The sequence below is a fragment of the Euprymna scolopes genome, chromosome 40 (assembly GCF_053919585.1).
Source record: "Euprymna scolopes isolate OS-2025 chromosome 40, ASM5391958v1, whole genome shotgun sequence".
NCBI classification, from domain to species: domain Eukaryota; kingdom Metazoa; phylum Mollusca; class Cephalopoda; order Sepiida; family Sepiolidae; genus Euprymna; species Euprymna scolopes.
The window spans coordinates 12,957,527-12,980,801 of record NC_136521.1 but is presented as its reverse complement, the minus strand read 5'-3'; the positions used below and the strand labels follow the sequence as shown (position 1 = coordinate 12,980,801).

At 35.7% G+C, this 23,275-nt stretch overlaps 1 protein-coding gene across 4 annotated transcripts in view; it reads left to right on the top strand.

Annotated features, from left to right (window-relative positions):
* The window catches only part of LOC145265375 (putative receptor-type tyrosine-protein phosphatase mosPTP-1), a 475,862-nt gene that overhangs the window by 330,837 nt on the left and 121,750 nt on the right, over window positions 1–23,275 (top strand). For all 4 annotated transcript variants that reach the window (XM_080121163.1, XM_080121162.1, XM_080121161.1 and 1 more), the window contains exons 6-8: window positions 14,031–14,212; window positions 17,278–17,392; window positions 22,120–22,314. In XM_080121163.1, coding sequence (XP_079977289.1) covers window positions 14,031–14,212; window positions 17,278–17,392; window positions 22,120–22,314 — 492 coding nt within the window. The remainder of the gene's footprint in view (window positions 1–14,030; window positions 14,213–17,277; window positions 17,393–22,119; window positions 22,315–23,275) is intronic.

Sequence of the window (23,275 nt, the reverse complement as noted above, 5' to 3'; positions counted from 1 at the left end):
GGGCGCGGCATATATATTGCTTTTTTTTTTTTCAAATATAATTATCTGCTGACACGTTTCATCATTTAAAAAAAAAAAAAACAAACATGGGACAATTTCAATATTTTTCCCGATTCCGTACTAAATTCCTGATTCCAATACAATTACAGATTCCGATTCTTTATAAATCTCTAAATATTTAACTCTATAGTTGTATTTTTCTGATTACCATGAAAAAACACGTTAAATGTGCAGATATTTTCCTAAATGTAAAAATATACTTGTAGGGGAAGATTTATCAGTCCAAATTTTTCCGGTACCCTCAAATATTCCGATTTTTATGATTGATTAATCGTCCCAACACACACACACACACACACACACACACACACATACACACACACACATATAGGCTGTTTGTATAATAAACATTATTGATTACATATGTGCATACCTGTTTCAGTGGAATGGTCTGATGAGGTGGTCTCCTGGAATTAGGATTTCTACTGAAACGTGTATGCACATATGTAACCAATAATGTTTCTATAAAAAACTATATACCAGCTCTACCCTCTATTGAGCACTCTTTAATAATCGCATGGAGTTCATTGGATTTACCGCTGGGAAACCAATCTATACAACTATTATTTATATTTTCATAATCAATAAATTGTATGATCGTTTCAAGAAACGATGTTTTTATTGAGATAGACAATACAGGTTAAACAATAATTTTATCATTTGATTTTATAAAACAGTCTCCTCATCGGCAATAAAAAAAAAAGTGGGTGGGAGTTATTAATGCATTTACTTATACATTAAAATAAACTCCGCTCTTTAGACTGTTTGTTCTAATTTCCTTAAAATTACACACACACACACATATATATATATATATATATATATATATATATATATATGCACTCACACACATGCTTTACTTTATATATAAATAGATAGCTATTTCCTCTCAGCTGCTCGATGTGAAATTGAACTATGATTTGGCAGACATTGTTCAACTTTGGCAGGGCCATTTTTACTTTTGCCAATGGCCTTTGTGACCAACTTGGCTCCCATGTGCCCTCATTCAAATATAGCCTCTCGTCCCTCGGCACTTTTGTATTTTAAGTCTGATTCATCATCGCCTAATAATGAACGCAACATCTGGACAACAGTTTCATTCAATGAATGGGGGTAGGGCGGGAATGGAGAAAACGGTACAACCCTTCCCCTCCTCCTCCTCCTCCTCCTCCTCCTCCTCACCTTTTACCGTTCAAGTATTGTTTAGATCTTTTGTTAATCAACACATTTGGTTGATCGCGGCTTTTTGTTTTGCTCAACTGCTGCTGCTGCTGGCTGGATAATACCCGCACAGCGTTCACACATTCTCAAAACGGGTAAAACAAAGCACTACTTTTATATTGCCTTAGGACGCTTAAAATTAATATATATAATGATAGTAAACCTGGGCTAATATTAAACCTTATCAAGTCATGCCTGTCTCTCATGTCTGATATTAAACCTTATTGTTCCAGTTGTTTAACTCGTTGGTTTAGTGCTCTTCATCAGTTCACCATTTTAATACCTCATTCTAATACAGCTTCCTGTTCCAGCAGCTTCTTTTCAAGAACTGCAGGCGTACGGAGCTCTCTTCTTACTAGCTGTCTTCCATCTTAAATGGCCCTGGATATGACCTTAAACTATATCCAGTGGTGAGGCCCCAGCTTGCAGGCTTTGGGGAGTGTGGAGCCACCTTTTAATTGCCAGGTCCACTCTAACCCAGAGTGGTAGTACCTGTTAGGGTCCCAACTATGGGTTGAATAGAAACAGACTTGAAAACAACAAATATATTCTATTAAAAAAATTTTTCTTCAAAATCTTTGGATTTGGCATTAAATAACCTGAAAAAGGTTGATATGCCGTAAAACAAAAACAACCAACCAATCCATCTTAAAGCCAATAGGTATCTCTTGTCTTTGCCATAATCATCTTTCACTAGTGAAACCTGTGGAAATTCCACGGTGGCATCTTTCATATGTAATATACTGCTGCGAGGCATTCTGTGGATGTTTAGCGTGAATGAAGACCCCACGATATTATTATAACCTTTGATTAAAACTGTAAAAGTATTTATCTAAGTAATCTGGTTAATAATAATGGTCAGAATATATCTGGTTATTACGGTTTATCGCCAATATCTTATTAGTGGTCTGTGACATGTTTCGATTGTATGGACGCCTAACGTGAATGGAAACCCTATATCATACCATATTTAGACAAAACAGATACTACCCTTGGGTTCTAGCTAGAAGACCAAGAAGGTATATTTTAGTTTTACGTACGACCCAAAAGCGACATCTTTATTTTATTTTTTTTTACATTGAGTCATAGGTGATCGGAAGATCCTATTAATTTAATGTTTGTAGTATGATATTATTTTCTATCCTCCTCCTTAATAAAAAGGATCTCCCGATTGAATAATTTATAATCTGGAAAGCGTGACACATGTACGTACAGTATTAATATATAGATTCATGTTAGCTTCATACATCAAGTGGATATATGCAATGTCTGGAGGGATTTCCATTTAAAAAAAATAAAAATGTCTAAAATTCTCCCAATTTTTTATTAAAAATCTGGTTAAAAAGAAAATTCTACTTGGTGACAGCTTCCGGTTTTGAAATCAGAAATTTACAAGCAGTGCTTTTCTAAAAATAATAACCATTATTAGTCCTCGTGCGAAAGAGCAGAACACAGAATGTTTTAAATAATAATGATAGAATGAAAAAAAAACAAAGACTTTCACTGGCGAGGACTACTATTGACCGTAACCAGTTATACAGTCCTTTTGAAATTTTCATCTCTATTTTTCTTGTTTTGCACTTTTATAAATTTTACAAAGGTATAAAATTGAATTTAAATTGAATCAAAAAATTACCATGGATTTATTTTATGTAATGTACATTTTGTTGCAATTTAAAAACATTATATTTCATCTAGCAATTAATGATGTAGATATAAAATTTTCAATGATGTTTTTTTAAAAGTGCAACAGAATGTACATTACATAAAATAAATCCAAGGTAATTTTTGGATTCAATTTAAATTAAATTTTTATACCTTACTTTGTAAAATTTATAAAAGTGCACTTTGAAGATAAATAAATTTCAAATTGAATCTTGTACCTTTATTTTTAAAGCCTATAGTAAAAACATTTTGTTTAACAATTTTCTAACTTGTATGATATTTTGAGGAGATGGAGGAGGCAATTAATTTGTTTTCATTAAATTTTTAGAAATTAATAACACGAGAAAATCAAATTAAAAAATTTTTTATTACAAATAATCAAATACCTTTGTAGACAATTGTGTGGTTTTATAACATTGCACTCGGACTTAGGGTTAGTGGTAAAGCAAATTTGGTTAACTCTTAATTAAATATTTACAAACTAGTGAAATTAAAAATTCTGACAAAATCTAAGTAGTATAAAATTATGAGGGGACAGTTTCTTGATAAACACCGGTTGTTTACACACACACACACACACACACACACATTCTATATATCTATCAGGGCTCTACTGGCAAACTTATCTTTAGTTGACCTTTGTTTTTTTTTAATAAGTGTAATTCTAAATATACAACAAATTTTATGTTTATACTTGAAGGTATAAACATTCTAATTTCCTCTGATGTTTTTTTAACATCCTTCGTTAAAAAAAAAAGACTATATTGTTCTATTAAACTTTTATTGCTTAAATAATTTAACTTTGTTCGTTTTATTTAAAAAAAAAAAAAAAAAAAAAGTTGAAAAGATATTTTTCACTCAGTAGTGAGCTTTGGAAGATTGTCAGTGAAAGAAATACAATCGCCAAAAGATAAGCGTTTCATTATTTCTAGTTGCCACTTTGAAAAATCACTTGCAAATGCGACTGTTTCACTCATGATATAGAGCGCTGTCTATAAAAGTGAGTGTGTGAGGACACTTCTCAACCTATATACTCAACAAATTTTTTCATACAGACTTGAAATTTAGTATATAGGATATTCAACATGTAGAAATTTTTTTAATTGGTTTTCATCCGGAAAAATGGGCTGCTTAAAGGGTCAAAATTGAAAAATTGGTACGTGGACAGGGGTCATCGGATTTTTATCTGTTTGTCAACTGTTTCACGAATGCGCATACATGAATCAGTCACATGACAGATTACTTCTATTAAGAATAAGTAGGTTTGAAAACACTTTTTAAAACGTATTAAGCTGGCCTAATGGTTATCGTACTTGACTCTGCTAATATATATAAAGCTTAATTCTTGAATGCCGAGAGATAAAGCACTAACCCATGAAGCCAAGTGACAGTTCTATTTGGCTAATCAACGAAATTATTTGTCAAAGGTTAACTAAAGATAAATTTGTCCATAGAGCCCTGTAGCAGTAGCATATGACTTAAAAAGATTTCAGAACCATATTAATAAAAATATTGCCATCTTCACAGTTTCAAATTGAAACCTGTGCCTCCCAATCATCGAAGCTTTAATTATTTGAGCAAACAAATCCACCATCAAAAGCTTGATAGGAAGAGAGAAAGGGTCTGCTTAAATGCTTTTGAAATCATTTTTATCAATAAATTAAATTTTAATTTTGTAACTCGTGCCTAACAAAGACTCATGAGTCAAAAACATTCACAGTTGAACGTAATGTCATTGGTTTTCTAACTCTAAAGGATGGATCAGAAAAAAAAAAAAAATAAACAGGAATTGTCACTGTTGTTTAATCAGGGATGCATAAGAATTTAAAACTGTAAATTAAAATTTACAATTAAATTTATTATTCAACAAAATGCTCCCAAAACAATTTTCAAAGTCTTTATTCCGCAGAGTATGGAGTTTTTTTTTATTTGGTTGGGATTAATTAATATATAAAAATATTTATACAATAACTGTTGCTTTTACAGCAGCATTGCTTCCAACAAAGCCTTCATCAGATGATGGGTTTGGGTCATCATTTGATAAAGGCTTTGTTGGAAGCAATGCTGCTGTAAAAACAACTTTCAAAATCCTTATTCCACGGAATATTGAACTTTTTTATTTGGTTGGGATTAATTCATTAATATATAAATATTAATATTTATATCACATTGAATTTTACCTTTGATTATATCAAGTAAACATTTCTTTTCTGCTGCATTGATCGTATCTTTATATGTATGGTGGCTGTCCTCTCAATTGTCCTCTCAATTTCGAGCGCAACCATCTCTTTTATTTCATGGTCCGCCCTCCCTACTTCCCCCTTGAATTGGATGTGTTCACAAGTGGCTCTTCAGGCTTGCTAAACTGCGATAGATTTTGCCAAAAAATTAGCACACCTGATCTGTTTTGCTTGCGGTGTCATTATTACGCTGCAAGACAGGTTCTACACATTTTCGCAAATGGCTTTTGAGGCCAGCAAGAGATCTGCCTAATTTTCCGCGTGTATCACAGTTAGTGTGGTGATTTGTGGACTCTGAACTGGACGCCTCTGCGAATCGTTTGTAAGCATTGTATTGTATACAGATACAGGTGACTCAAAATAAACGGGCCCACACTCTATTTAGGCCCCATTTCTTAGTGTTTTGTCCGAATGAAATGAAACTTTGGTCATAACTAGTTTATTATATTCAAAACCTCACATTAAAACACTAGGGTCTTTGGCCTTTTTTTCTCCGTTCTACAGCATATGTTCTAGATGGCCTCCATTTAGCTTTTGTTTTTTGTTTTTTTGGGGTCACCCTGTATTCTCAAAAGATTCCGGAATTTTGTGTATTGCTTTCCACCACTTTTATCTAAAGCTATTTTTCCCATTGGTCCGCAGTCCTGATTGTTTCGGATGAGATTTTATTATATCCTTGCACTTCTTTCTGTCCCACATTTCACCATAGAATAATTGCCTTGGCAGATGACCATCATCCATACGAACAATGTGACCGGTCCATAGGAGACAACTTTTCATTGCTATCAACTGAATGCTCGGTAGGCTTGTTTTCCCTAATACTCCTGTATCTGAGACCTAGGACTGCCACTTGATATGAAATATCTGTCTCGGCCACCATTGATGGAATCCCTCAAGATGTTTTATTTAGTATTTATAGAGTGTCCATGTTTTGCTTGCATACCAGTTCAAGTAGTGTCTTGCCTGATACAGGCATTGACGGTTATGGTTCTCCATCTCTTTCTCTCGAGGCATTCATGAATTCATTGTTGCTCATCATTTTTGATATTGCCCAGGTGTTCATACAGGAAGGCTGTCAAAACACATCCTTTATACACAATGTTTTTTTGTACGTAACTTGATACCATGCTGGGACCACACGTTTTTTTAAGTACTGAAAAAGACCAAGAAGCCTTTTCAGTGCAGGAGGAGATTTCTCTGTCAAGGCTGAATCTGTCAGAGGGTACTGCCATAGGTATACAAAAGAGTGCACTACAACTAATTCATTACCTTCAATTAAAATAGTTGGTTCCACATAAGGTGATCCAAGTGCTGGATCATATATATATATATATATATATATATATATATATTTGTGTTGGGACGATTAATCTGAATCTGCAATTGGAAAAATCAACAAATTTGTGGGTATCGGAATCGGCATTGAAAAAATTGATGTCTCTCTTCCAATACCAAAACGATTCTTTTAATTGCCTTTTTTTTTTTATTTGATTTTGTTTGAAGCAAAATCTTCCATTGCTGGTAAGAATGCTAAAATAATAAATATTTATTGATTTTAAAATACTATTGTGGAGAAATGCGTGACTTACCTGGATAGACCACGTGCGGGTCGGTCACCGAAAATAAATAAAAAGAAAGAAAAGAAACGGTCAAGACTCTTATTTATAGAGTAGTGATCACGTGAGTTAGAAGAATATGCAAATAGAGGTGAACGATTTTGCGATATAAAAAGCCTGTGTTGTTAAGAGGAGGGGCAGACTGTTGGCAGAAGTCAGTGCTGTCAGACGTGCTTTAGAGTTTTGTTATTATATGCTGTGCTCGAAAGTTGGGAGAGAGAAAAGAGAAGAGGAGGAACCAAGAAGACATTCTGCAGATACTTGACTTTGTGTTGGTTTTAAGCTATTTCGGCGCTTGGTGTGCGGTGACTAACAATGGACAGATTCGACATTCGCTTAATACCCGAGTTCGACGGATCTACCACTGGACCGGCTGTCGTCGAATGGATTGAAAAGGCAGAGAAAATCTGTAAACTGTGCAAAATTAAAGAACCAGCCACAGTTATCCCTTTGAGGCTAACCGGAGGGGCCTATGCAGTCTACCAACAACTCGGGGATGAACCAGACTGGGATGAAATCAAGCAGAGCCTGTATACAGCGTTTGGTACAGATCCATTTGTTGCGTGGCAACAGTTCACGAGCCAGACACTTCAACCCAAGGAAACAGTCGACGTGTATCTAGCCGACCTGCGAAAATTATCTGTACCGTTTGGTGGGGTCAACGATAAAATATTAAGCTGTGCTGTTTTGGTAGGCCTACCCGAGGAGGTCAGTAAACTGTTGCGGGCATTATCAAGAATCGATGAATTGTCAACTGATGAGTTATTGGCCTGAGCTCGAAACATCTGTAAGGAACAGGAACCAATTGCAGCAGCAGCTCGTTTTCGACATGGGGGCAATGTGGACTCTCTTCCAGATAGTAATAAGCATGCCACCCCAGTGTGCTATAAATGTGGGGAGGCCAATAATTTTGCTAAAGAGTGCCGGAGTGATAGGAGAGGTGTATATCCACAATCAAAGAGACCAGTGCAATGCTATCGCTGCAATAAGTTTGGGCACATATCTCGCAACTGTTCGGGAAACGAAGTTGGGGGCAAGGTACTATCGCTACCCTGGAATTCAGAGGACTGCATATTTTGTCCGAAGAGTATGCCTTGCAACTACAAAAGCATCAGTGAAAGCAGCCATACGTTCGTGTGAAGAGTGTCAGAGAATTGATCCGGCACCATCCCAATGGCAAAAAGGGAAGCTCGAGGTGGAGGGCAACTGGCAGCGAGTAGGGATGGACATAACACATTATGGGGACAAACATTTTTTGACCATGACGGATTGTGGCCCGACGCGTTTCACAATATGGCGCCTGTTGACACGACAGGATGCAGCCAGCATTATACAACAGTTGAGAGCCGTCTTTTTTGAACGTGGTGCCCCGATTGAAATTCTGACTGATAATGCCGCCACATTTCGATGTCAAGAATTTCAGAAATTCGTGCACGAATGGGGGATTAAAATGCATTATCGGTGTGCATATTATCCCGAGGGTAATGGTATAGCAGAACGGTGTCACCGCACCATCAAAAGAATTGCAGCCAGGACGCAGTGCTCTATTCCAGAAGCTGTGTACTGGTATAATATAACACCCAAGGACAATGCAACACCAGCAACTGCACCAGCCAATGGGATTTACCAATATGAACAGCGTGTGAAAGGAGTTGATGCCATACCATCAGTGGTGAGTGTTGTCAATACACCATATCAGGTGGGAGACCTTGTTTGGATAAAACCCCTGAATGCTGGGTGCACTACGAAATTTTTCCGGGGAAAAATAGACGAAATCATAAGTCCTCAGACCATGTTGATTGGTGGCATACCACGTCACGTAAAAGATATCCGCCCTTGTTATACCTCTTCAGATTCTGAGGATGATGAGGAGGATCACACACCGTTCAGAGATGATCCTGATCACTTACTGCCCATTCAGGTGAGCATAGAAACACCACCAACAGAACCAGACGAGGGAATGATGGGACATACTGATGACAATAGTGAGGAGAGCGATGGACACAAGGAAGTAATGCCTCATCGAAATACTCGACAGAGACGAATACTACCCACCCCCCGTGATTGCGAAACCCCGCGAGAAGGGATGATGGAGCACACCGAGGAGATGACGCCTCCGATTCTTCAGAGAAGTACCCGACAAAGACGGATACTGCGCCCCTGCCCTGATTGTGAGACACCGCCTATGGAACCACGAGACGGGATAATGGAAGAAACTGGTAGTAATGATGGTGGTAATGAAGAAAACAGCAATGAGGAAGTGCTGCCCCCGATTCTTCGAAGGAGTACCCGCCAACGACGATTGCCCGCATGTCCTGTTTGTGATCATGAGATCAGGGGGGAGTGTGGAGAAATGCGTGACTTACCTGGATAGACCACGTGCGGGTCGGTCACCGAAAATAAATAAAAAGAAAGAAAAGAAACGGTCAAGACTCTTATTTATAGAGTAGTGATCACGTGAGTTAGAAGAATATGCAAATAGAGGTGAACGATTTTGCGATATAAAAAGCCTGTGTTGTTAAGAGGAGGGGCAGATTGTTGGCAGAAGTCAGTGCTGTCAGACGTGCTTTAGAGTTTTGTTATTATATGCTGTGCTCGAAAGTTGGGAGAGAGAAAAGAGAAGAGGAGGAACCAAGAAGACATTCTGCAGATACTTGACTTTGTGTTGGTTTTAACTATTACAGCTAAAATCTATAGATCATCCTCCACAAGTGTAATTTTACGTTTGAGAAAATATCTGCATATTTAACAGGTGCTTTTTTTTTACAGAAATCGGGGAAATAACAACTCTATAGTTAAATATTTAGAGATTTATTCGGAATCGGTAATTGGATTAGAATCGGGGGGAAAAATATTGGAATCGTCCCATTACTAATATACACACACACACACACACACACTTTGTTTTACATAAGCACTAGCAGGGCTACCCGGCGTTGCTCGGGACCGTATAAACAACGAAAAAACAAAAGCAGATATTGAACATATGTTTTATTCTTAGGGGAGAGGAATCTTTCATCTCAAGTTTTAGCGTTAATGACAGGTTTTTTGGGGGCCCCCCTCGAAGATAACTGATCAGTTGACCAACTTCTAGTGGTCCGTTTGACGTGAAATTTCGATATTTGTCATCCGGGTGATGGGGCTTCGATATGATACCAAATTTGTCAAGTTTGGTTCCGTCTTTCAAAAGTTTTAGCGTTACAAACATACATACATACACACAGACGTTTGGCTTTTATATATATAGATTAACACGACACAATGCCATTAGGCTGTTTCACAGATAACTATGACATGGTCGTTTTCAAGTCCAATGTAAACAAATTCTTGTTGAGCCTCCTTAAATAATCAAATTTTGCCTTATCATTACTAGGACAACAGAATATTCTTTTCATTGTTTTGACTCTCATCTATATATCTGTTATCTTATGTTTTTGTATAGAGTGATGTGGTTCTCTCTTGATTAACTGTGTCTGTGTTGGATATATACTTGAGAATCAAAACCATGAAAAGAATATTCTGTTATAATCCTAATCATTACCAATCATCAGTGTTGTCACACAGTCTACCTGACATGCATTTAACCCATATCCTTGAGTATCCTTTGAGCCTTGATAAGTGCTGACACCTTACGAAAAAGAAAATATTTATTTACAAATAAAAATATTGTTTTCAACTGTCTTAAATTTCTGATAGTAATAATAACCTATATATCGATGCTTCCGTTCAGTCTCAAAAGACAAAGGATACTCCCTGTAAGAGCAGCTGCGCGTGTAATTGTGAGGCAAGGGTTGTGCCATCTCCAACTACACCTCTCCTGAATCTGCACTGTTTGAGTCCAGTGGTAAGGAAAAGTCCAGGACAACTGGAAACAATGCCGAGATAAGCGGAGAGCACATACAGAACCTGGAAGTCCCAAGTGGTCACCCATTTAGTACTGACCAGGTTCAACGTTGCTTAACTTTAGTGATCCAGCGGGAACGTGTGTCAACATGATTATGGCGTGTATTATAATACGTGATTAAGTGAAAATGTGTGTGTGAGAACATTAAACAATTTTTTGATCTACAGACTTTAAATTTGGTATATAGGGTATTCAGGCATGTAGGAAAGGTTTTAATCGATTTTTATCTGGAAAAAAGGGGGCTGCTAAGGTGTCAGAATTGGAATGTGGGTGTCATCGGATCTCATCTTTCTTGTCAACTATTTCACAAATGCACATGCAAGAATCGTTAACGTGACAGATTCATTATGTTAAAAATAGGTAGGTTTGAAAACACTTGTTAAAGATCGTGTCAAGCTGGCCTAATGGCAATTGTACACGACTCACTGTCTTTAGTTTCGCTCTCAGCTAATTTTTTTTTTTTTTTACTGACAAGAAAGAAGTGAACTGTTTAGACAAAACATACTACTTGCATGCATCTGTTTCTGTACGAATTAAAAGATAATATTTATGTGTATTTTATGATTGGGCAATGCCGGGCGACCTGCTAATATGATGTATGTGTATATATATATATATATATATATATATATATATATATATATATATATATAGCTATATAAAAGCGAAAATGTATGTTTGTGTATCCGCTAAAAACTTTCGACACACAGAACAAAAATTCACAAACTTGGTATCATATAAAAGCCCATCCTTCACCCGAAAATTATCGAAAAATTGGCCAAAAAACGTTGATTTTTTTTTCACCCCGAAATCGACAATTTTCGACAGGGGGGACGGGGGTCAACAAAAACGGTCCTCTTGTAACAGCGACCGGTTCTACACATGCATCAGATGATGTCATGACCTGATTTACTTTAAATAGTTGAAGAACTGACTAAATTTCATTTACGTCGTGTTAGCTCAGTTGGTTAGCGCGTTGGGTCATTATCTAAACGTTTTGGGTTCGAATCGTGGTGTGGAAATGTCTTCTTTTTTTTTTTTTTTTTTCGATTTTTTAAATTTAAATATTGAACCAGTGTTATTTAAGCCATTTTTCACGTAACGTTCATTTTTCTGGTTTTTTTTTTTTTTTTTTTTTTTTTTTTTTACTTCGCTTATCCACCCCCCGATCACACATCCAAAAACACCCGGGTACCCACCAATTTTTTTAAATTTTAATATCGCAATGAGCTTATTTAAGCCATTTTTGACATGTTTTTCTTTTAAACATTCGTTTTTCTGTTTTCTTTTTTTGTTTTTGTTTTTTTACATCGTTTGTTTGCCTTATATTATTTTTTTTTCGCTGTTTTGATTCCCCCCCCCCCCCCCCGTTAACGTTTTAACGTTCGCTTTTATGTTTTCTTTTTTTACTTCACTTATAACAAACAAACCTGGTCATTGACCTCATAAAAAACAACTGCTGAATAGCTATTACTTATGTCGTCATCGTCGTAACGCTCGCACAAAATCTTAACTCTACAACTTCCGTGCGGGCACCTGTCAATTTTGTTCTTGCTTAAATAAATTCAGACATCTTTCACTAACTCATTCTGGCTGGCCGAACGGTTCATGTTTTTTCACATTTTATTTTCAAACTTCGCCTCAGGGCTTCAGGTTCGATCTTACCAACTTACCAAAATTTTTACCCCCCCTCCTGGTTTCTTTTTTATTTAAGAGCACACACCTCAAAACACCAGGGCAACGCCGGGTACCCCATGCTAGTATATATATATAAAAGCGAAAATGTATGCATGTTTGTGTGTCTGCTAAAAACTTGACAGACAGAACAAAAATTCACAAATTTGGTCTCATATGAAAGCCCCATCCTTCGCCTGACAAATATCGAAAAATTGGCCAAAAACGTTAATTTTTTCACCCTGAAATCAGCACTTTTCTACAGAGGGGGGGGGGGTGTCAGCAAAAACCGTCCTCTCATGACAGTCGCTTCTATGCATGCGTCATATGATGTCGTAACCTGATTTAGTTTAAAGATTTAAAAATTGACCTAATTTCATGTACGTTGTGTTAGATCAGTTGGTTAGAGCGCTGGGTCATTATCTAAACATTTTGGGTTCGAATCGTGGTGTGAGATGTCTTTTTTTTTTTTTTTTTCGATTTTTTTTAAATTTAAATATTGAAGCAGGGTTATTCTTAGGTTTTCATTAACACCACCCCCCACTCCGCTGACTACACACACCCAAAAACACCCGGGCAACGCCGGGTACCCACCGATTTTTTAAATTTTAATATCGAAACAGACTTATTTTAGCCATTTTTCACGGTTTATTTTTTATCTTTATTTTTCAGATTTTTTAAAGAAGTTTTAACGTTCGTTTTTCTGTTTTCTTTTTTGTTTTTCCGATTTTTACATTTACCATTGTTTGTTTGCCTTACATTATTTTTTATTTATTTATTTTTTTTTTTCGATTTTTAATTTTTATTTAATATTTAAAAATATTTACTTCGCTTATTCTTATGTTTTGATTACTCCCCCCCCCCACTGTCCGCCCCTCCCCCACTGTTCCCCCCCACACCGCTTTATTTTCCAGATAAGTTTTAACGTTCGTTTTTCTGTTTCTTTTTTTGTTTTTTTTTCTTCGCTTATTCTTATGTTTTGATTAACAGCCCCCCACCCTGCCCGAGCACACACACCTCCAAACACATGGGCAACGCCGGGTATCCCCCCCCTAGTATAAATATAAAAGTGAAAATGTTTGTGTGTGCGTGCATTTTAATGTATGTCCAAGAAAGGCTTTTTTCTGAGAACCAATCGGTTTCCTTACAACTTCTTAAAACTTTTTATATCGCACCTAAATAATAATATCTAAGAGTTAAAAACCGGGGTCGCCTGTCTATTTAATTTGCCCGACTTTCAAAAGATAAATATTCAATTTTCGATCGCCGCATGTGCATTAAGCTTTTTCGTATAAAAAAAAGAAGCGAACAGACTCGTGGAAAATAAAACACTGTCCTGCACTCAAAGTTGACGTCATTAACTCGTCAAAAACGGGCACCTGCCAAGTCGCACGTTTTTGTTGTTTTTTTGTTCACACTTCATTATTTTCCAACTGTGCGTCAAGGCTTCGTTTTTTTTTTGTTTTTTTTTTAAAACAAACACCCGGCCAACGATTTACCCCAAAACACACACACCTACAAACACCCGGGCAACGCCGCGTACTCCTCTTCCCCCCCTGCTAGTATATATATATATATATAAAAGTGAACTTGTCTGTCTGGTAGTAATATGAATAAAAAAATGTTTTTGTTTATTTTTCTTCTTTCTAGCTCCCAGTGGTGCCCCCACTAACATCAATGCATACAGTTTATCTCCTCATGTGATAAGAGTTGTATGGGAGGCACCGCCAGAAAACATGACGAATGGTGAATTGTCGGGTTACGAGCTCATATATGGGATCAGAGGAGAGGACACTGTACAGCCAATATCTGTGAATGATCCAAGTAAAACGGTATGTTCCAATCTGACTTATTCTCATCATAATTACTTTTATATGCAGGGGTATCAAACATGTAGCTTGTAAGCTGCATATGGCTCTTTACAGGCACACTTGCAGCTCGCTTAAAGGATAGTGTAATTTCATTAATCAATAGTTATTACAGGGTTCTTCTTTTTTTTTTATAACTTTAGCTGAATAAACGTGTCCTTCACGTTTTTTTACTGTACATTCTATCAATTTCAAAAACGGTAGGCAATATATTTTTTTCTTCCTGGCAACCTCTTTCTCACAGAAGCCATATTGCAAGTCTATTTCTGCTTTATTATTATATTCATGGAAGGTGCTCGACTGACCTTCAATTTATGCCTCTCTTTCTCTCTCAAAAAAACATTTGTAACAAACACTCGTCAAGCTACAACCGCTGTCAACAATTTGCCCTACTCTTTATCTGTACCTAAAACTAAATGCAAATTCTATGAACAAAGTTTGTTTTCTCGAACTGCCTGCCTGTTGAACGCTATATCGCACTCTTAAATAATCAAATCTTACCCATTTTCCACCACTACTCATCGTTATAGTGTTGTCTCACCAACTTTCTGAAAGTCCTGAACTCTTTTTCTTGAGTGACTGTTGGCCCTTGATAAGCAGTCATGGCCTTGTAAAGAGAAAAAAAAAAAAAAAAAACCCACACACAAAAGGAAAACAAAAGCTTTTTATTAACAAACAATATGTATTTTAGTCACCTACAACATTAGGTGTAAATTGCAGAAAGTAATACACCCTGGAACCTGATAAGCTATCATGTGACCTAATCTAACAGGGGGGTTCTGGATATGACCTTAAACTATATCCAGTGGTGAGGCCCCAGCTTGCGGGCTTTAGGGAGTGTGGAGCCACCCTTTAATTACCATTGCTCCGAGGTCCACTCTGACCCGGAGTGGTAGTACCTGTTAGGGTTCCAACTATGGGTTAAATAGAAACCGACTTGAAAACAACAAATATATTCTATTAAAAAAAATTTCTTCAAAATCTTTGGATTCGGCATTAAATAACCCGAAAAGGGTTGATATGCCGTAAAACAACCAACCAACCAACCAACCAACCTAACAGGGGTTTGTTTCTCTTTGCAAGACGAAATAAAAACAAAACTTAATAATTTAAAATGTTGTGAAGTGTGATCCTGAATGAGCTTCGCACTCATCGGATCTCACAACCAAATTCTAATATATATCTTAATAATTATAAAACTCTGGACCATCTGGGCGTCCTTGTTATTTGTTGTTTGTTTACAATTTGGCTAATATATGCAAAAGGTACACTGTTGTTTCACAGATAGATTTTAATACTGAAAATGGATATTATATTTGTATACTTTTATTCCTGCATGATTTATATATATATATATATATATATATATATATATATATATATATATATATATATATATATATATTATTTGCTTAAAAGGAATCAACATTCAAGAGGTTATCTCATTTGCATATTACATTAAAGAAAACCTATTCTAATAATTAGGTTTAAATTGTTTATGGAAATTTGTAATAGAATTTTTAAATATTTTATCTATAAATATTATATAAAATTGCTTTATTTCATTTATTTTTAATTTAATTTACATGTAATTTGATTTATATTTATTTATTAGTATAACCAACATCAGCTTTGTTTAAAAACGGAAGTAAGTTTTCATTGAACCTATGAGTTATTTCCCTTTAAGCTATGACGTTTTATTCCCCTGTTTGAATTTTAAAGATGAAGATTGACATGTTTTATGCTTCCAAGAATTCAAAACATGGTTAACTTTCAGGAAAATCGTAACAGCTTAGGATATCTGGTATATCTTAAAACGTGATTAAACCCTCCGCCCTTTAACATTATATAATCAATTCTTAATGCTGCAATGTTTTAAGTTATAAATCTATTATATTTTTTACTAGAATATCTTGTCGTTTTCTTTTCTAGTTTTTACAAATTGTCCTTTACTTTTCCATGTTTAAGCTTAACCATATTAATTTTCATGCTCACATTTTCTATTGTAATACATAATAAATAGATAAAGATCCTTTTAAGCCAACATTGTTTAAAAAAAGCAACAAAAATTTGCTTAATCATACTTATATTTTTTTTACTTTTCTCGGGATCTTTTTTTCTGTTAAAATAAAAAATAAAAATTTATAAGTTCCATTTTGATTCTTTATCAAATCATCATCGGGTGAAAAATAAATGAGCACGATTCTGAAGAAAAGAATTTCAAAAGTGAAAGGAGCACTTAGTCAGACACCCAGAGAACATTTTCACACTATTCCGAGAGAGAGATTAAAATTTTTTAATTCTTTGATGCTAAAATTAGTGTCACAGGATAAAATTCTATTAATTAATGTTAATTTTAAAAATATCATTACTGTTGATGTAGGTAATATTATTAATAGACAGCATAATCAGGTTGACATACCAGTTCTCAGCAGATCACTGAAGTTAAGGAATGTTAAACCTGTCCAGTACCGGGTGGGTAGTTATTTGGGAGTACTAGGTGCTGTATGTGTTCTCCACTTATCTCAGCATTATTTCCAATCCTCCTGTACTTACATACTTGCAACTGCAATGAAAAAATTATGACTCATAGGAGGTGTGGTGGTTGGAGATTGCGCAGTACTTACCACAAAACATTTCAGGCATAGGCACCCCTCAGTGGGTATTCATAGTCTGTCAAGACTGAATGAAGCCTTGACTTGATTATTAATTGTAGATTACAGAAGATTAGATCAAATCAGCATGATGTGATTGGTATTAAGCCATTAGGGTGTAATAAACTGTTAGCGTTAACAAAGTGACCGCTATCCTTCATTGAATACAGTATTATCACTTTGACATGTTGGTTCATGACTTTTAGACAAATAATCTACTGACTGAATCTTAATCAAGGCAGTTCCATTGAATTATAATAAAAATAAAGACTGTTGAATAATCAAGACTGCAACTTGGTGGACAAGTCACCATTCATTTTTATGTGTATTTCTTGTTTTTTCTCATTTTGATATTGTATAAAATTCTAATTTCAGAGTATTGAGCTCCATGGGTTACGCCCATACACATTCTACAATATTGTCGTGAAAGCATTCAACAAAGTTGGAACGGGGCCAGATGGGGTCGTCCTCTGTCAAACGAATGAAGGGCGTAAGTTGTTTAATTTATTGCTTTATTTATTTACATCCAATATTAATAAAATAATTTCCAATTTCTGCGAACCTGCTCCAGCTACAAAAAACTTGCCATGCATGTTTGACATGCCTGACGAAGGGGAGACGTCTTGAAATACAGCATCATGGACACATGGTCTGATGGCCTGACGCAAGTAAGAATATCCTACATGTAAAATACTATACTTAAAAAAAAAAAAACGTATGGTTATACATACGAATTGGATCAATAAAAGTGCAACTGCATAGCTGGTTCCATGATTATATCTTAAAGTTGTGTCAGTTTATCCGTCACACCTTTGCATTGTTCTGCTTTCTATAAAATTAAATTTCTTATGTATACACATTAAACAATGCTTCAAGCAAACTACTTAAGTCTATTATTGCTTTTTGCTTTGTTAATTAACTAGAATTTTTTTTTCCTGTTTTTTAATTTTTTAATTTATTTATTCAATAAATGCAAACGCTTCTTTATTGCTGTCCTCTTCGAAATGCTTAATTTTCACTTCATGAATATACAAAAAAAAGTTTTTTTGACTGCATCTGAAACATCGCGAAGTATCATTCGATGTCCTGCTAGTTTGACAGGCCAAGAGCAGGCTCAAAAGCTTCCCTGGACTAATGGTGATAAAGACGTTAAAAGAGCCAATAATTCATGGATATCCAAACGACGTTACAGCGTAAAATTAAACATGATTTACTTGAATCCTTAAATTTTTAAAATTGATTTTGATAGAAAAATAATGTGTTTGATTTCTGTCCATGTGCATTAGTATGTAATTCAATTACGTGTTTCATTGACCAGCAAGGATAATTCTTGGGATCCATCTTTTCCATTTGGCCATGGTTGGGAGGGACAGGTTACAATATAAAACAACTAAAATGGCAGTATTTTTTTATTAATATGTTTCTAAATTCATTTTAAGGGATGTCATGTTCTACTAGGTGGGCCAAAGTTTGAACGTTCTGTTCGCGTGTAAGAAGAAATTTTCCATAGTCACAGATGTTTTCGACTTCTATGAGTTGTCTTCAGGCGAGTGATGAATTAAAAAAAATTGCGTTTAGTAAATTTAGGGAAATGTGTCTCCAAAAACAATTCATATATCGGTATGACTAGTATTTCTCGCCAGCTAACATGTCATCTGTCTTCCCTAACAGCTCCGTCTACCAACACCTAGTAGCACATGACACGCCCAAAAATGAATTTAGAAACATATTAATAAAGAATACCATCATTCTAACCGTCTCATATTGTAACCTATCCCTCTCAATCATGGAAGCACTACTCATTCGCATAAACAAACCGACTATCAATCAGGCTTAATATGAGGGAGAGGGTACGTTTAATACTTGTAAATGATTTTAATTGAGTTTTTCAATAAATTTACGATACACAATTTTTTTAATTACTCACAAGCCTGAAGACGACTCATCAAAGTCGAAAATGTTTGCGACTACGGAGAATTTCATTTTACACTTGAACAGAACATTCGAACATTGATGGAAAAGATGGATTGCAAGTGAAACAAACAAGAATTACTCCTTCTGTTCAATGAAACCTACACAAGAGAAAAATGTTGGCCAAATATACTGATTCAATTACAATAGATCACAAAAGAACATGGAAGGTTCAATTTAAAACCTGTTAAAAAGTTTAATGTAAATATTTACTTCGTTATCACCCTGTCCTAAATGATCTGTTTCACCTGTCAAATAAAAAAAGAGCTTTTGTGGATAACACTAGGAATTTCATTGGATGTTGTGCTCGCTTAGAAGATAGAGATATGGCTCGAAACGTTCCCTTGAAAAATGTTGACTAAGAGACGCTTGTAGAGCCAAGTCAACTCACAATTGTACCTGTTGGCCTGATCTGACGATTGGGGAATTCTCACATGGCAGAATAGTTTTTAGATTACTATTAGTTATTCACTATTTATTAAGTAAAAAAGCCACCAGAGGATAATGTACAACCCCCCCCAAAAAAAAACAAAAAAACTCAACATCTGTGGTAGCTTTAATTTTCACAATGTAGACTGACTAGTTTACTCCTACAAGACTGATGATAGAGGAAGGTTGTTCTCTCTTCCCTGGTCTCTTCAGAAAATTGTAGACCACTATCGCTGAATGGTGTTAAATAGGAGGCCGTGGTGTCATTTGTTTCAGGATAAATAACTGTTATGGGATTAAATGGTAATAAGAACGAAGGAACACAGGAAATGAAACATGTATTCACAAATATTACAGGCAAAGCGAGTTGAGCAATACCATTCCTCAATGGTGGAGCATGTGCACCCGACCTCCTTGGCCGCATGCCAATCTCTGACTGCCAGGCACCCATACTCGATACCAGAAGTGACATGAGATAGTCTATTAATCCTATGGAGGGGTGTCTCCAACAATAACAAGCTGCATTTTATTTCTGCTTGTCTGACTTTTTACAACCACTGATCATCACTTTGGTCTTAGTAACATTCACTTTCCGTAGCATTCCTCCAAGATTTTAACTTAACAAGTAAGTCTTCCAATGCTTCACAGACAAGTACTTGTGAGAACCGAGTTCTTCACACAAGCGGACACACAAACACAAATGGATAACCTGAAGACAAACATAATTATCACCCTTTAACTCTGGCAATATCATTCTTTACCACAAGGGGGCGATACAGTCACCTTCACTTCTGGTTTGTATCATTCATTTTCGTTTCGCTGGACCTCGCAACAAATGCAGATGTGACAAAAAACACTTCCCGGTTTTGGTAAACAGAAATAGCCAAACCGACGTTTGACCTCTCATCAAGAACTCTTGAGGCCAAAATGCAAATAACATTGGTCGTAGATCTCTAACTATAAACTTTCACAATTGAATACTTGTGCCTATAATGCAAATAAATGTAGGTGTAATTATATATCGGCAAACTTTGTGTTTTTATTTCATGGATAAGGGACCATGCGACTTTATTCTTCAATCTCATACTTAACATATACGACATAATCACGTTGACATACCGGTTCTCGTCAGATCACCAAAGTTAAGCAACGATGAGCCTGGCCAGTACCAGATGGGTGACTATTTGGGACTTCCAGGTGCTGTATGAGCTCTCCGCTTATCTCGGTATTGTTTTCAGTTGTCCTGGACCTTTCCTTGCTACTGGACTTAGAGTGCCGATTCAGGAGAGGTGTGGGTGGAGATTGCACAACCCTTGCCACACAATTACAGGCGTAGCTGCCCCTACAGAGGGTATCCTTTGTCTTTCGGGACTGAACAGAAGCATCGATACTTAACAATAGGAGATGATTTTGCCAACCGCACATCAAAAGGCAACCCCCGTCCTCTACAAGATTGGTGACCTATCAGCATTCAAACGCTTCTACAAATTATCTGAAGTCTACAGAACAGAAATCATCAGTATCCAGGATCTCTTTTGGATGATCTGCATTGAACGTCCTGGATAATTCTTCTATGAGACAACTCTGTTCCTTTTTCCTGCTTTCTAACTGACCACAATATAGTCGTCTTCAAGGTAACAAATTCTTGAGGAGTTATCCCCTTAAGTAATCTAATTTACTAAAGTCCCACTACTAACAATTACAATTTTCCCATTGACTACTGTAAACTCATTATCCTCGAGTGGCATCCTAGCCTTGATAAGTGGTGACTTTGTAAAAATTAAAAAAAAAATGAATGAAAAACAGAAGTATGGAACCTGATGTTTGACTTTAACATTAAAATAATCACGAAATGATCTGTTGATTCTCACGGAGCTTTGAACATTTTGCTACATTGCTTGAATAACTGTAACAGAGACTGGACGTATGTATGGCGCCTATATGCAAATACTGAGCTGCGTGCAAAATGACGTCATAATAAGGAAAAAGAAGAAGACTATAAAAAAGAGAGAGAGAGCGTGTTAGAGACGTGGTTGATGTCACAGTTGTAATGAGAAGTCACACGTGGTGGGAGAATGAGGAATAAAGGTCTTTTCTAAAAACCTGAAACAGCGACTTGGAAGTTCTTTCCTATTCTTTGTCTACTTTGTGACTGAGTCTACGTGTTGGGTAACATTACAGGTATTTAATTTCCCTTAATTCTCCTGGTAATTGATGCCGGCCCAGGGATAACATCCTAGCAAATGGAGTCAAACGAGACTTTGTAGTTGGGTTTGAAATCCTTTGACCAACAGTAATTATCACTTACTGCACTGACTATTATGAAGCGTGAAATTGTACGTGTGTGTGTGTGTATGTGTGTATATATATATATAATTATTTAAATATTTAAATATTTTTAATTATTTATTTAAATAATAAATTAATTAATAAATAATTTTCTATTCTTTGTTTCCTTTGCGACTGAGTCTACAGTGTGTTGGGGTCTGAATGTCTACATGTTAACGTGTTGTAAACATGTGCAACGTTACATAACTTTGTTAACTTCTGGCTTGCCCCTAATTTATACCAAGCCCACCAGACAAACCCTCTTGGTACTCTGTGAAAAGCTCTCTCCAAATCCATAAAAGCAAAGTATAGAATCGTCTTTTTCTGAAATTATTTCTCTTTGCATTTGAACCAGGACAAACATAGCATTTCTTTCTGTATTTTTGCTACCCTCTCCCTTCTTTTAAATTGTCGTTTTGTTCTTAATGCCAACATGTGATGAAAAAACCCTACGGATGATTAAAGGATGTTGTATTTTATTATTTTCAGTGCCAAGTAGACCTCGTATTATCCACTGCACACATATCTATTCGAGGTCACTGTGGGTGAACTGGGAGGCACCCACCGAAATGAATGGTGAACTTTTAGGCTATCAGCTCGTGTGGCGCTATAATAGTGATAACTTTACCAAGAACATCACAAAGAAATTGACAGATCCAATGACGGCCTTAGTCACTGGACTTAGTAAGTATCTCATTTCATTATTTGCATTTTTTTTTTTTTTTTAATAATGAGTCAATAAAAGCCATTGGAGGATAAAGTTTTATGAGAAAGCTAGATCATCTGAAAAATGAACAGTATGATGAGAGGATTGAAAACTATCAATAAAATGAACTATTTTGGATTATGTGGATTATTTGGAGTGTCAAAGGAATTCATAGTAAAATCAAGAAAAATGATCCACTGAAAACCGTGATATCAGATTTTAAGGATAAAAACTTGTATTTCTGAATATTTTTCGATGAGGACAGATAATTTGTATTTGATTTTTTTTAACTACAATTCTCATCTTGAGCGGTATTTGCACAACATTTCGTCCAATGTAGCCTCTGAGCTTAAGGTGTAGAATCGTCCTAGAATTTTGAATGGAATCCATGGAATAACATGTTCTCATTCCATCAACTATAATCGGGTTCCATTCTTGCCCTGAACACACTTGGTGTGTAGCAATGGTTCTATTTGCAACTTTATACTTAATATCATGTGTGCTGAGGATTGAACCTTCAACCTCCAGAAGAGTGTCGCTTACGACTGAATTTTACCTCGTATTTTATCTGTTATGCCATGGGTTCTTGCAGACAATTCTTGTATGAATTTTGGGAGTCTTAAACCTTTTCTTGTTTATAGATGTGTAATCTTACTACTTATCACTATAAATCTCTTATTACTAATATATATATATATAATGTTTTGGTAAAATGTTTTTTCAATTATATTTCAATCTTTGTGTATACTAATCTTTTTTTGTTTAAAAGCTCAATGTACGTTAAAAATAACAACAGCGCATATATAAAAGAATAACAATACAGTTACATTCCAAGATCCAAATATTTATTTTTTCATGCAAAACAGCTCCTCCAGTATGTTAGAATTTTGGTACATTTTTTAGCTCCATTTTGTGAAACAGAAACAAATGGTTATTATG